This window comes from Zosterops lateralis (assembly GCF_965231275.1).
Source record: "Zosterops lateralis genome assembly, chromosome: 30".
NCBI lineage: Eukaryota > Metazoa > Chordata > Aves > Passeriformes > Zosteropidae > Zosterops > Zosterops lateralis.
In genome coordinates, this window is record NC_139790.1 from 1,639,155 (window position 1) to 1,653,221 (window position 14,067).

At 61.7% G+C, this 14,067-nt stretch overlaps 3 protein-coding genes across 5 annotated transcripts in view; 2 read left to right on the forward strand and 1 right to left on the reverse strand.

Moving 5' to 3' along the window:
- The window catches only part of BMP1 (bone morphogenetic protein 1), a 30,951-nt gene extending 28,747 nt beyond the window's left edge, over positions 1-2,204 (forward strand). Inside the window, exons 18-20 of the mRNA XM_083880560.1 lie at positions 311-524; positions 951-1,201; positions 1,676-2,204. Coding sequence (XP_083736686.1) covers positions 311-524; positions 951-1,201; positions 1,676-1,810 — 600 coding nt within the window. The 3' untranslated portion in view covers positions 1,811-2,204. The remainder of the gene's footprint in view (positions 1-310; positions 525-950; positions 1,202-1,675) is intronic.
- A 1,714-nt stretch (positions 2,205-3,918) lies between these two features.
- PHYHIP (phytanoyl-CoA 2-hydroxylase interacting protein) lies at positions 3,919-8,556 on the reverse strand. Its single transcript, XM_083880564.1, has 5 exons — positions 8,174-8,556; positions 6,983-7,166; positions 6,062-6,236; positions 4,852-4,969; positions 3,919-4,740 (listed from the first exon to the last, which is right to left on the reverse strand). Exons 2-5 carry the CDS (start codon positions 7,145-7,147, stop codon positions 4,206-4,208), a joined length of 993 nt encoding a protein of 330 aa, XP_083736690.1. The 5' UTR covers positions 7,148-7,166; positions 8,174-8,556; the 3' UTR covers positions 3,919-4,205.
- Positions 8,557-9,221: 665 nt separating this feature from the next.
- POLR3D (RNA polymerase III subunit D) lies at positions 9,222-13,871 on the forward strand. Of its 3 annotated transcripts, XM_083880572.1 has the most exons (9): positions 9,222-9,244; positions 10,378-10,543; positions 10,732-10,775; positions 11,216-11,361; positions 11,442-11,569; positions 12,109-12,280; positions 12,366-12,613; positions 13,077-13,229; positions 13,445-13,871. In XM_083880572.1, the coding sequence occupies exons 2-9, from the start codon at positions 10,379-10,381 to the stop codon at positions 13,565-13,567; spliced, it is 1,179 nt and encodes a 392-aa protein (XP_083736698.1). In that variant the 5' UTR covers positions 9,222-9,244; position 10,378; the 3' UTR covers positions 13,568-13,871. The 3 variants fall into 3 exon arrangements, with proteins under 3 accessions (XP_083736698.1, XP_083736697.1, XP_083736699.1); XM_083880571.1 differs by lacking the exon at positions 9,222-9,244 and having other exon boundaries at positions 10,287-10,543; XM_083880573.1 differs by lacking the exon at positions 9,222-9,244 and having other exon boundaries at positions 10,287-10,543; positions 11,445-11,569.
- The last annotated feature ends 196 nt before the right edge of the window (positions 13,872-14,067 follow it).

Genomic DNA, 14,067 nt, shown 5'->3' on the forward strand with positions numbered 1-14,067 from the left:
TAAACAACATTGTATTCTTAGAATTTATCTGTGTGTTTTGCTTAGTTGTTCCCTGAGAGAGAACTTGATTGAAAGTAAGAGTGATCAATGGGGTCAGGAGGTTGTGACCTCCTTGGGCCAATCTTGGGCCCAAAATGTATATAAGTAGAATTGGAGTCAGATAAAAAAGAGCTTTCCATGTTTGACCTGCTGGTGCCTGCTGTCCCCTGTGAGGGTCCACACCCTTGTGACCCCTCTAAGGGCAGGGCTAACAGGCACTGGGTGGGAGTCACCTCTGCCAAGCCTCAAACCTCACCCAGCACCTCCACAGACCTTCTCGGAGCTGGACGTGGAGGCGCAGCAGGAATGTACCTACGACCACCTGGAGATCTTCGACGGGAGGGACGCCAAGGCCCCGGCGCTCGGGCGCTTCTGCGGGGCCAAGGAGCCCGAGCCCATCGTCTCCTCGGGCAACAAGATGTTCCTCAAGTTCGTGTCTGATAACTCCATCCAGAAGAAGGGGTTCGAGGCCACCCACACCACAGGTAACCCCCTGTTGTAATTCTCCAGGGAAATGGTTTCTCCCTCCTGACCGCCCCCCCCCCCGGACTCCCTGACCCCTCAGAGTGACCCTTATTTCCTTCTCTGACCCCCCTGGCTGTGGTCCAGCTGTCTCTCCTCTGAGCTGGGAGGATATAAATTTATAAATTGTCTCCCCTTCCTTTGCTCGCTCTCTTTCCCCCCTGGAAACTTGAAGAATAAATGCCTGGGACAAATGTCCTGGGGAAAGGGCCTGTTCTGAGATATCTCACCTTGTCCTTGGTATAATTCTCTCCAATAACTGAGCTAGTTAAAAGCCCCCAGGAGGAGGGCAGGAGAGTGAATATATCAACCCCCATGGGGGCTGGGAAATGGGGTTATGGGGTAGGGGCACAATGTGGGTGCCCCTAAACCCCCGTCTCCTCCCGCAGTGTGCGGCGGGCAGGTGCGCGCCGAGGTGAAAACCAAGGACTTGTATTCCCACGCACAATTTGGGGACAACAACTACCCGGGGGGCTCGGACTGCGAGTGGGTGATCATGGCCGAGGAGGGGTTCGGCGTGGAGCTCATCTTCCAGACCTTTGAGATCGAGGAGGAGGCCGACTGTGGGTACGACTACATGGAGCTCTTTGATGGCTACGACGGGACGGCCCCGCGCCTCGGACGCTTCTGTGGCTCTGGGGTGAGTTTGGGACAGAGGGGGATGTGGGATGGGGAGTGAGGAGTGAGGAGAGTGATGGATGAGGCCGAGCCAGAACAGAGAAATCCCCACTGGAATTCGGTCTGGCGTGATGATCCCCACCCTCCACACTGCAAATGTTCCCTGCAATGTGCGCTCACCCCGAGGATGCTCGTGGGTCTGAGCACCCCCTGCCTGTCACAGTCAGGGACACGATAATAACCACACTCACCCGTCAGGTAGAAGCAGGGAAAAGAAGGAAGGTTTATTATGATTTAGGGTTTATAGAGTATTTGGGATTTGGTCAAGGATTGGTCATGGAGAGGAGCACATCTCTGACTCCAGTGGTCAATACAGAAATCTATCACCGAGAGGAATGAAAACAATATAGATTGTTTTGAGAGACTTTGCAGGAAGGTGTGTAAACTACCATCAGAAGGCCAGGGATTATGGCAATGCCTGCCTCACTCCCCACAGCCCCCCGAGGAGGTCTACTCGGCCGGAGACTCGGTGATGATCCGCTTCCACTCGGACGACACCATCAACAAGAAGGGTTTCCACCTTCGCTACACCAGCACCAAGTTCCAGGACACGCTGCACACGAGGAAATGAGGGCCGGGGGTCCCGGCCCCGCCGCGGGCAGGGGAGGAGGAGGAGGAGGAGGAGAAAGAGGAGGGTCAGGGAGGACGGTGGGGAGAGCTGCCCCGCACAGACTGCACGGAGGAGGAGCACACAGCCAACCTCAGCACTCAAGACACGCTCGCACGGGGCCCCGGGGCTCGGGCGCCCACGGCACGGGGGGCACGGAGAGGGGGGTCCCCGCTGGCAGCCGCCCACCCCGGTGCTGGGGGGGGCCGAGCAGGACCCGCTGCCCTCCCCTGCCCCGGCCAAAGCTCTGAATGTACAAAACCAGTAACCGGGAAGAGCCCAACACACACAAGGTGCTGTCTCTCTCTTGTACCCATGAAATAAATACCCTTGTACTTGGAGCGGGGATATCCCCGGCCTTTTTGCTTCCAGCCCAGCAAAACAACACCCAAAACGGGGCTGGGCTGGGTGGGAAAACACCCAGGACCCTGCATGGACCCCAATCCTAAGGGAAGACCCCAATGCTAAGGGAAGGCCCCCATCCTTGGGGGTTCTGATGGAGCAGAACCACCAATCCCACCAAAGGACCAACCAAACCATCTCCTGCTGACGGTGAGTCCTGTGATGGGTGGTGGTCTCAGATCCCTCTGCCCTCCCCTCCAGGACTCTGCAGGTGGGTTCTCTTTACCCCACACCTTTATTTTGAGGTGCCTCTGAGGCAGAGAAGAGCACCCGCCGTGGGGTGGGTGGGTGGGTGGGTGCCACGTGCAGCACCCATCTCATGCTCCAGCTCGTCCCGGTGGTGGCAGATGGAGGGTGGGCTGTGACACGGCCCCCGTGCCCACCACGTGCTCCCCGCGTGCCTCGAGCCCCCTCTCACATCCCCTGCTGGCTGCTGGGGCCACGGGGGAGGCTCCTTTTCCCTTGTTTTGTGCTCAGACAGAACCAGGATGGGCGCTTGGGGTGTTTCATCCAAAGGGGTTTTTTCAGTCTCCGTGGTGAGAAGGGGGTGAGGAGTTTGGGGAACTTTTTTCATTTTTAGTCTCCATGGTGAAAAAGGGGGTGAAGAGTTTGGGGAACTTTTTTGGTTTTTAGTCTCCATGGTGAAAAAGGGGGTGAGGAGTTTGGGAAAGTTTTAATTTTCAGTCTCCATGGTGAAAAGAGGGTGCCGGGTTTGGGGAATTTTTCGGTGACAGGACGAGGAGCGATGGCCACAAACAAAAACATAAGTCGCACCTCAACACGAGGAAGAGCTTCTTTCCATGAAGGGTGGCAGAGCACTGGGACAGCCCCGGGGAAGGGTGGAGTCTCCCTCTCTGGCGACATTCCAGACCCTCTTGGATGTCCCTCCTGTGTCACCTGCTCCAGGTGGGATGGGCCCGGTGACCTCCAGGATGGCCCTTCCAACCCAAACTTTTCTCAGAGCTGGGGAGGGACCACCTCCTCCCCTCCCAACCCCATTTCCCCCCTTTCCCCTGAGCTGGGGGTGGGATCAGAGCCACTTTTTGGGGTCCCCTGGGGGACAGAGGCGCTTGACACGGCCGGTGGCGACCGCACAGAGTTTATTGAAACACCTCCAGCACAGCACAGGGATGCTCGGGGACGGGGAGCCGGTTGTTGTACAGCGTGCAGGGGGGACACAGAGACGGGGGGCGGGCACCCCGGCCTGGGGGGGCCGCACACAAGCCACATGCTGCCGACGGCTCATGCGGGGGGCGGCGGGTTTTGGGAGGGGGCCACGGGGATGGGAGGGAGGGGGTTCAGTTCCGTTCTCCCCTTCCCCGGCTCCTCCAGCTGCCTCCGGGGCCGCGGGGGTTTTGGATGGCAGAGCGGGGTGGGGACAGGACAGGGGGTCCCCCGCAGCACTGCAGCCCCGGCAGGAGCGGGGGGTCCCTGTCTGAGCACCCCCCGTCCCCGAGAAGAGTTCAAAACCAGGGGGGCGCTTCCAACATCTCCCTGAACCCCCTGGAGCGGCCGGGGAGCCCCAGTCCCGGCGGGCAGGGCAGGGCAGGGCAGGGCAGGGCAGGGCAGGGCAGGGCAGGGCAGGGCAGGGCAGGGCAGGGACTCCCTGGGAGCTGCGTGACCCTGGGGCGGGGGGATGTGGGGGGACACCGGAGGGGAATTGGGGCGGGGGGTCCCGCAGCGGCTGCGCGGAGCAGGGCAGAGCAGAGCAGAGCAGAGCGCGGGGCTCACGCCAGCGAGGATGCTGCTGCTGCTCGGCCAGTCCAGGAGATGAAGCCTTCCTCCCTCGGGGCGCACAGCAGCGCGGGCTCTGCCTCTTTGCCAAGCCACCATCCCACCGGCTCCTTGCTGGGGGCATCCCCCAAACCCACCCGCGTCCTCCACCCACCACCGTCCGTGGGAGAAACCCCCGCGGCGACCTCCCGTCCCCCCGCCCGGCCCTGCCCGCCTTCTCCCCTTAACGCCCCACGCTGATGTTGCACGTCTTGCAGCTGGGGTCCTTTTTGGCGTTGGCGGTGGAGAGGCTCATGAGCTGGTGGCCGCTGATCTCCCCCAGCACGCCCAGGCTCAGGTCCACCGGCTCCGTGTAAATGACCTCCAGGATGCTGTCCTGGGCGTGGCGGTACACCAGCTCGCCCTCCTCCACGCAGCACGTCAGGAACTTGTTGGAGGAAATGTCCAGCTGGGGAAGGCGCTCCCGGCAGAAGAGATCCCCCGAGGAGCCCTTGGGCGCCAGCACCAGCACGACGTAGTGGTAGGCGGTGTACATGCAGTAGAAGTCCGCGAAGTAGAGGTTGGTGTTGGGGTTGAAGAGGCGCTGGGCCGGGATTTGGAAGCGGTACCGGCCGTAGGGCGAGTCCTGCGGGGGCTGCCCGGTGTTGAACTCGGTGTTGCAGCTGAAGAAGATGCCGTGCAGCATCCCGCTGGTGGGCGAGCCGTGGCTCCCGCTGTTGTCCTTCAGCGACGGCTTCATCACGTTCCCGCAGTGCATCCTGCCACGAGGAGGAGGAGGAGGAGGAGGAGGGACACAGAGACAGGCAAAGGCAGGGTCAGGGAATGAGCTCTGGGGGAGTGGGGAGCGTGGGGAGTGGGGCTGGGGGTACCTGACGTGCTGGAAATACTCCTTGTGCTGGTTGCGGTAGAAGACGGAGAAGCGCAGCATGCGGCCGGCGATCAGCTCCGCTTTCTCCTGCAGCTGGGCCAGGTGCTCCTTGGCGTAGTCTGGGGACAGGCGCGGGGACATCAGGGCGTCTCCATCCCCCCCGCAGCAGCAGCAGCAGCAGCAGCAGCAGCCCGTCCCTGCCCGCAGCTCCCCGCACCTCCCGCCTCCCACTCATCAGCTGCCGCTCCAACCGGCCCGGCCTGTGCCAGCTCCCGGCATCGCCCCCGTCCTCCTCCGGCCTCCCAGCTCTCAGCCTTTCCCCCAATATTCCTGGGACTGGCCCCATCCTCTCCCCCAGTTATCACCCCCAGTCCCTCTCCTGGCTCCCAGCGCTGACCCCCTTTTGCTCACAGCTCCTGGGATCGCCCCTGTTCTCTCTCCCTGCTCCCAACTCCAGGTATCATCCTTATCCTTCCTCTGAGCTCCAGGCATTGTCCTCTTTCCACTTCCATCTCCCAGCTCCAGGCATCAGTCTCATCCTCCCTCTGAGCTCCAGGCATTTCCCCCTTCCATCTCCCAGCTCCAGGCATCATCTCTGTCCTCCCTCTGAGCTCCAGGCATTTCCCCCTTCCATCTCCCAGCTCCAGGCATCATCCCCATCCTCCCTCCGGGCTCCCAGCTCCCAGCGTTTCCCCCAATCTTCACAGAACTGGCCCCATCCTCTCTCCCGGTTCCTGGCTCCGATATCATCTCCAGTCTCCCTCGTGGCTCCCAGCACTGACCCCCTTTTGCTCGCAGCTCCTGGGATCGTCCCTGTTCTCCCTCCCTGCTTCAAACTCCAGGTATCATCTCCGTTCTCCCTCTTCCTCCTTCCATCTCCCAGCTCCAGGCATCAACCCCATCCTCCCTCTGAGCTCCAGGGATTTCCCTCTTCCCCCTTCCATCTCCCAGCTCCAGGCATCATCCCCATCCTCCCTCCTGGCTCCCAGCTGCAGGCCTTGCCCCCATCCTCCTCATCCTCCCGGCTCCCAGCCTTGCCTCCATCCTTCTCCCAGCTCCTGGGGTCGTTCCCCATCCCCCGTCCCATCTCCTGACTACTCCAGGCATCAAATCCCGTCCTCCCTCCCGGCTCCTGGGATCGCCCCCGTCCTCCTCTCAGCTCTGGGCTCCCGGGAACGCCCCCATGGCCCCTGACCCCCCTCCTGGCTCACCCCCGGTGCAGAACTCCACGGTCTCGCTCCAGCCGGACACCAGGTACTCTCCGTCGCTCTGTTTGACCGCCGTCTGCACGGCCACGCTGTACTCGGTGCGGGGGCTCAGGAACCAGTGGCCCCGCACGGTCATGGGCAGCGGCACCGCCTTGGCCACCAGCTTGGTGGGGACATCCTGCACCGAGCGGTGAGGGTCAGAGGGGACATCCTGCATCCCTGTATCCCTCCTGCATCCCTGCTGTATCCCTGCTGTATCCCTGCTGTATCCCTGCTGTATCCCTGCTGTATCCCTGCATCCCGAGCCGCGGGGATGCTGCCGGGTACCACACACACCCCCCAAAAATAGCCACTGAAACGCCCCCAAACATGGTGGTGGCGCATCTGTCCCCACAGCGCTCCCCCGTCCCTGTCCCCAAACACGTCCCTGCTGCGGTGGGGACAGCAAGGGGGTCCCCAAGGTGGCGGGCGGTGGTCCCCGGGACCCCCCCCCCCCGGGTGGCATCTCGCGGTGTCAATAGGCCACGGAGCAGCTCCGCAGTGCAGAGCCGTTTCTGTGGCAACGGCGGATGCTGAAGTCGGGAGATAGAGGGGAAAAAAAAATATCCCACCCCCCCACCCCTTATTATTGGGGAGGAGAGAGAAAAAAAAATAATGTTAAACATTAAATAGCATCACCGTGGCAACGGCGCTGCTAAAAACGGCCCGAATTAGTGACTCGCGGTGCGGGGAGGGGGAGCAGGAGCAGCTCGGCTCCTCCGCTGGGGCTCAGTGGGGTCCGTCACCCCCCGATCCCCATCCCAGTCTCTTCCACCGGTTTGTCCCGTGTGAGGAATGACCCAAATTCAGCACCAGAGAGGGTTAAAAACCAGTTTCTCCCTCCCAACCCCGGGCAATGGGGTCCCGCGTCCTCCCCCGGCTCACCCGGTGCTTGAACTTGTTGGAATTCTTGTTCTCCTTCTTGTTGAGGTCGATGAAGTAGTGGGTGACCCTCTCCAGGTCCCCCTTCTCCATCGCCCAGGAGATGCGGAAGGAATCGCAGGTGATGTTGTTGATCTCGATGTTTTTGGGGGTGGAGAGCAGCTCCATGGCCGGAGGGGCTGAGCTCCTGCGGGGGGCACAGAGAGGGGGGTGGTTTTTTGGGGGGTACCGAACCCCCTTTTCTCGCTGCCCACGCCGGCAGCTGCCCAAGGCCCGCCCGCGGCGGAGCAGATGGCAGCGGGGTGGAAAAGGGGCCGGGAGCCAGGAATAGGCAGAGCACAGGCAGGAGCAGGCAGCGGGACGCCGGGAACAAGCCCGGTCGGGTGCGGGGGCCCCGGCCGCTCCCCCGGGTGCCGCGGGGCCCCGGCGCCACGCCAGCGGGCGTTTCGGGCTTTGCTCAACACCGGGTGGGGAAAGAAAAACAAGGGGAGAGTCGAGGGAGTTGCTGGGAGGGTTGGACGCGGGCACTGGAAAAGCTGGATCCGCCTTTTGCCCCGTGCCTCAGTTTCCCTGCGCTCCAGGAAGGCGGTTCTGGGGGTGGGTGATGCTGGAGGAGGAGGTGGGGGGGGGGGGACACGGGAAGGTTTGGGGGTTTTCTGAGGGGGGTGGAGGAGAGGGGTGCCCCCCACCATCCCCTTCACCCCGGGTTTGTGCGGGGGCAGCCACCAACGCGCCACCGCCCCCTCCGTGTGCCCACGGCCACCCACGCCGGGCTCAGCCGTGTGTGTGTGTGTGTGTGCCCCTGTCACTTGTCACTTGTCACTTGTCACCCACGGCCGTGTGTCCCCCCAAAAAAATCTACACAGACCCCCAGTTCCTTCCTCTGCACCCCCAAACCGCTGTCATCCCCTCCCAGCCCTGCGAAGGTCACCGCGCTTGGGGACAAGGTGCCACCACCACCTCTCTGCCCCATTCCCGGTGGCGCAGGAATTCTTGTGCCAGCTGGATGGTGTCACCGTGTCCCCTTGTCCCCAACACCTCCTGTCCCTTAAGAACCCTCACAGACGCCGCTCCCCTCGCTGTGTCCCCTCTGTCCCCTCTCAGTGGGGATGTCACCTCAATGCCCACGGATGTCACCTCAATGCCCACCCAGGGGGGGTTGATTTGGTGTCACGGCGCCGGTGAGGGCCTTACCTGGCCGTGCCCAGGGGCTGCCGGGGGTGCCGGTGGAGCGGCAGGGCAGGAGGAGGGGAGGGAGGGCAGCACACAAAGCCCCCCGAGCCGAGGATGCCGGAGGGGTCGCGGTGGTACCCGGCGGTGATGCCGCCGCGTCGCTGCCTGCGGCTGATGCGACTGGGATCCTCCTCCCAGCCAGCTCGGAAATAGCAAACACCCTCCAGAGGAGGGAGAGAAAAAAAAAAAAAAAAAAAAAAAAAAAAAGGAGAAGGGGGAAAAATAGATATCCAAGGAGCTGGGAGAGAGAAAAGAGGGGGGAGGAAGGAGGAAAAACCTCCCGGCTCTGCCAATGGGATGGAGGGATGAGAGCGGCGTCAGGTGATGGAGGCAGAGCGGGATGTGGGTGCAGATCGGGGGTGGGTGGGTGGGTGGGTGGGTGGTGGGCTTGTTCTGCCTGTTCCCCCCATTTTTGGGAGCGGGGAGAGGGGAGGGAGGGGTGTCCCGGTTGCGGGACAATGGGAACACCCCCAGCCCCAGCCCCAAAATTGGGATGGATGAGGGAATGCTGGTACCCACACAAGACCCCGGCGGGAATGGGGGTGCACGGCCCAAAGAGGGGAGAACAGACGGACTTTTTGTTTTGCACGTAGTGAACACACTCATTGGAGGGACAAAGCTTATTTTTCGGGTGGGAGAGCGCCCCAAAAACCTCATTGCCCCCCAAATTTCTGCGAGGGGGTTCACACTCACGAACCCCCTCTGTGGGGCTGCAGAGGACCCTGAGGGGCTGATTGCACTGCAGGAACCCCCTGAAGGTGTTAAATCAAGGGCTGAATGACCTCCCCAAAAAATGTCCCCTCCGCGCTGCCCCCGGTGCCCAGTCCGGAGAACAGGGCACTGCCCGTCACAAAGATGGCGCCGCCGCCTTCACACAGCGCCGGGCAATGCCAACCACAAAGATGGCGGCTCGTTGCCAAACCCCGCCGTGCCCTTAGCAAATATGGCGACAGCAGCGTCGCCTCAGGACAGGACGCGCCGTGCGTGGCGCATGCGCGGTGAGGGCGGCGAGCCCGTGGCCGCCCGGGCAGGGTGAGGGGCGGCGTGGCGGGGGAGGCGGGAGGAGATTTGGGGGGTCCTGAGGGGTACGAGGAGGGGGATGAGAACCCTGAGGAGCGGGGAGGAGAGTGGGTCCTGATTGGGGGTGTATAGAGGGCTGGGAATGCTGGGGAGAGGGGTGAGAGTGGGTAAAGGGGGACAAGTAGGGAGTTAAGAGCCCTGGGGAGGGGGCGCAGGGGGGCCCTGAGGGTGTGAGGAGGGGGATGAGACTGGGTTTGGGGGGGGTGTTAGTGGTTAATGGGGGTCTGAACCTCTGGGGAGTGGGGGCAAGGGGGTCCTGAGGGGAACGGGGGGACCGAGACCCTTTGGGAGGGAGGGTGAGCAGGGGCTGAGACCCCTGGGTAGGGGGGACAAGTGTTTGGGGGGTGTATGAGGGGACTGAGAAAACTGGGGAGGGAGCACAAGTGGATCCTGAGGGGAACGGGGGGGACTGAGACCCTTTGGGAGGGCTGAGCAGAGGGGCCCTGAGGGTGTGAGGCCTCTGAGGAGGGGGCTGCAAGTGCGTTTTGGGGGGGTGTTAGTGGTTAATGGGGGTCTGAACCCCTGGGGAGTGGGGGCAAGGGGGTCTTGAGGGGAACGGGGGGAATTGAGACCCTTTGGGAGAGGGATCGTGGGGGGCTGAGACCCCTGGGGAGGGGGGACAAGTGTTTGGGGGTGTATGAGGGGGCTGAGAAAACTGGGGTGGGGGCCACAAGTGGATCCTGGGGGGGTACAGGGGGGACATAACCCCTCAGGGGAGGGGGCTACACCTGGACCTTATTTGGGAACAGACCCTATTTGGGACAAATGTCTGGGGCTGTATGAGGGAGGCTGAGAAAACCGGGGAGGGGGACACAAGTGGGTGCTGTGGCGTGCAAGGGGGACACAACCCCTCAGGGCAGGGGGCTACACATGGACCCTCTTTGAGACTGGACCCTCTTTGGGAATGGACCCTCTTTGGGAATGGACCCTGTTTGGGAACGGACCCTGTTTGGGAACGGGCCCTATTTGGGAACGGGCCCTATTTGGGGTGCAGCGGGTTCATTATTGGGGTGGCTGTATGACCCAGCCCTGTTTGGGGCTGCAGCACCTCCCGGCTGCCCCTGAGCGTGTCCCCCTCCCCGCAGGATGGCCGAGGGGGGCTCTGGCAGCTCCGGCTCCCCGGGCAGCCTCCGGCCGGGGCTCCCGGGGGCTCGGGGGGTGCTGGGCAGACGCCCCGCAGCCCCTTCCCTCAGCCCGGGCCGCCTGCCCTCCATCCGCTCCCGGGACCTCACCCTGGGCGGCGTCAAAAAGGTGAGTCCCCCCTCAATCCCCAAATTTGGGTCACCCAATGTCCTGCCCCGGAAAGGATTTGGGGACTCCGGGCTGGGGGTGGGTGCTGGGAGACCTTAGGGGGGTTTTGGAAGGGATTTTTTTCTCTCTGTTGTTATTTTTTTTTTTCTCTCTGTTGTTATTTTTTGTCTCTCTGTCGTTGCCCACAGAAAACCTTCACCCCCAACATCATCAGCAGGAAGATCAAAGAGGAGTGAGTGGCCTTGGGATTGTTTCCAGAAAGGGTAGGGGTGGATTTGCCAGTGCTGGGGGGATTAAAAAGGAATGATTTGGGGTCTGGAGCATCTTTCTCAGGAGGAGAGACTTCAGAAATTGGGCCTGGTTGGTCTGGAGAAGGGAGGAACGAGAGGGGATCCCATTGATGCATATAAATATCCCAAATATCCACGGAAACATCTCAAATATCCATATAAATATCCCAAAACATCCATGGAAATCTCTTAAATATCCACATAAATACCCCAAATATCCATGGAAACATTTCAGATATCAATACAAATATCCCAAAAATCCATGGAAATCTCTGAGATATCTCAGGGTGATGTCCAGAGGTCCCTCCCAAAAAAAACTCTGTGTGCTGGGAGAGTCTTGGGGCAGGGCTGGGGGTGATGTGGCACCTTCCCTGCCCCGCAGGCCCCGGGAGGATGTGACAGTCAAGAAGGAGAAGAAGGAACGGGAGCGGCAGCGGGATGGGCACGGCCGGGGCCGGGGCAGGCCCGAGGTCATCCAGTCCCACTCCATCTTCGAGCAGGGCCCTGCTGAAATGATGAAGAAGAAAGGTAAAAGGAGCTTCCCTCTGGTTTTTTGGAGGGGGAAGGTGACTCTTGGGGTGACCCTGGGCTGCTCCTCTGTCCCCCAGCAGGCTCCTGGGACAAGACTGTGGACATGTCTGATTTTGGCCCTTCCCACATCATCAACATCAAGAAGGAGAAGAGGGAGACGGATGAGGAGACGAAGCAGATCCTGAGGATGCTGCAGAAGGATGATGTCAGTGGGCATGGAAGGGGGGTGGCTTTGGTGGCACCGGGGTGGTGCTGAGTGTCCCTTGTGCCACTGAGTGTCCTCTGTGCCACTGGGGCAGTGCTGAATGTCCCCTGTGCCACTGGGGCGGTGCTGAATGTCCCCTATGCCAATGAGGCGGTGCTAAATGTCCCCTGTGTGCCACTGGGATGGCACTGAGTGTCCCCTGTGCCACCGGTGCCACCAGGGTAATGATGAGTGTCCTCTGTGCCAATGGGGCGGTGCTAAATGTCCCCTGTGGCACTGGGATGGTACTGAGTGTCCTCTGTGCCATCAGTGCAGTGCTGAGTGTCCCCTGTGCCACCAGGGTGGTGCTGAATGTCCCCTGTGTCACCAAAGCAGTGCTGTGTGTCCCCTGTGCCACTGGGGTGGTGCTGAGGATCCCCTGTGCCACCAAGAGTCTCCTGTGCCACCAGTGCAGTGCTGAGTGTCCCATGTCACCGGGGCAGTGCTGTGTGTCCCCTGTGCCACCAGGGTGGCACTGAGTGTCCCTTCTGTCCCCACAGTTCCTGGATGACCCGGGGCTGAAGAACGACATCCGGAACAAGCCGGTGCAGCTGCCCCTGGCCCACTCGGGGTGGCTCTTCAAGGACGAGGTGGCAGAGCAGGAGGACACCCAGCCGTGGCTCCCGGGATCCAAGGAGGAAAAGATGGAGCTGGACCCTCCAGCGGTGAAAGGTGGGCTGGGACAGGGTGGGGACACAGCAGGGGACAAGCTGGGGGCGTCCCCCTTTTTCCCTGTGCCCACACACCTCCTCTGCAGTGAAGGAAGAGCCATGTGAGGAGGATCCCAAGCCGGCACAGCCCAAGGGCCCCCCCGGGTTGCCGCGGGATGTGTCGGCGGCCGAGCTGCTGCAGCAGCTGAGCCTGGGGGCCGAGGAGGAGCTGGTGTTTCTGCAGCTCCCTGACACCCTGCCCGGCCAGCCCCCCACCCACGACTCCAAACCCATCAAATCCGAGCTGCACAACGAGGACGGGCAGGTGGTGGTGGTGAAGCAGGAGAAGAGCCAGGTAGGGGCGTTGTAGGGGTGTCCCGTCATCCCCGGGTGGGATCTCTCCCCCCAGCCCCATGAAGATTTTCCTCCATCCCGTGATGTCCTTTCCACCCCGTCCTGTGATGTCCCTCCATCCCGTGGTGTCACTGTCCCCCGCATCCCGTGGTGTCCTTTCCCCCACATCCCATGATGTCTCCCCCTCATCCCATGGTGTTGTCTTCCCTAGTCCCGTGGTGACTTCCTTGCTATCCCTCATGCCATGGCATCATCCCACTATCCTGTAGTATCCTTTCCCCTCCAATCCTGTACTGTCCTCTTATCCCATGGTGCTATCCCCCCAGTCCCCCATCCCATGGGGTGACCCAAATCCCATGGGGTGATCCCAGTCCCGTGGGTGATCCCAGTCCCTTGGTGTGATCCCAGTCCTGTGGGGTGATCCCAGTCCCGTGGGTGACCCCACTCCCTCTGTGCCATGGCAGGAGGCAAAGCAGGCAGAGAACATCTGCACCCTGGCCGACCTCCCCGAGGGGCAGGTGGGGAAACTCCTCATCCGAAAGTCGGGAAAAGTGCAGCTGGTGCTGGGCAAGGTGACCCTGGATGTGACCATGGGCACCCCCTGCTCCTTCCTACAGGTAAGGAAAGGACACTGGGACCCGATTTGGGGGGGTTTCACCCCAAGATAACCCCCCAAAGGGGTCGTGCTGGCTCTTGGGCATCCCTTCCCTGCGATAACAGTGCGAAGTGTCCTGCTGGTCCCCTCTGGGGACATCTCCAGGCTCAGCACTGGAAGCTCCCAGCGATTCCTGTGGCACTGGGTGGCTCACAGGTGTTTTCCCCCCTGGAACAGGAGCTGGTGTCTGTCGGCATCGGGGACAACCGGACAGGGGAGATGATTGTGCTGGGCCACGTGAGGCACAAGCTGGTCTGTTCCCCGGATTTCGAGGCTCTCCTGGAGCACAGGCACCGGTAGCCCAGGGGGTCCCGGCCCCCCAACCCCCCTGGGACGGACCCTCAGCCCCTCCAGATGTGCCTTTGGGACGTGGGGAGGGGGCTGGTGCAGGTGTGGGTGCAGAGCCAGCTCCCACCTCCTCCCAGCCCCACAGGGTGTCCAGCTGTGTCCCCCAAACCGGCGGGTTCCCCCCAGTGCCAAATGGGGATCTCGGGATGTGCGGGACCGTGGTGTGTCCCCCAGCTCTGTGGACGTGCTGCTGGGAGCAGGACACAGGTCCTGAGGGAAAAACCTGGAATAAAACCTCTTTTCCCCCTGTGTGGGGCTGCTCAGTCTTGGTCTGTCAGTTCTGCTGAGCCCTGCAAGGCCTTGGGGGGGTCCCTGCTCACACTGATCTCCCACCCCATCCCATCTTAAACCCTTCTACATCTGACTTTACCCTCCCAATTCCATATTATCCCCCACTCCTGCCCCATCACACCCTATCCTATTCCCACCTTTTTACCCCTCAAATTCCATCT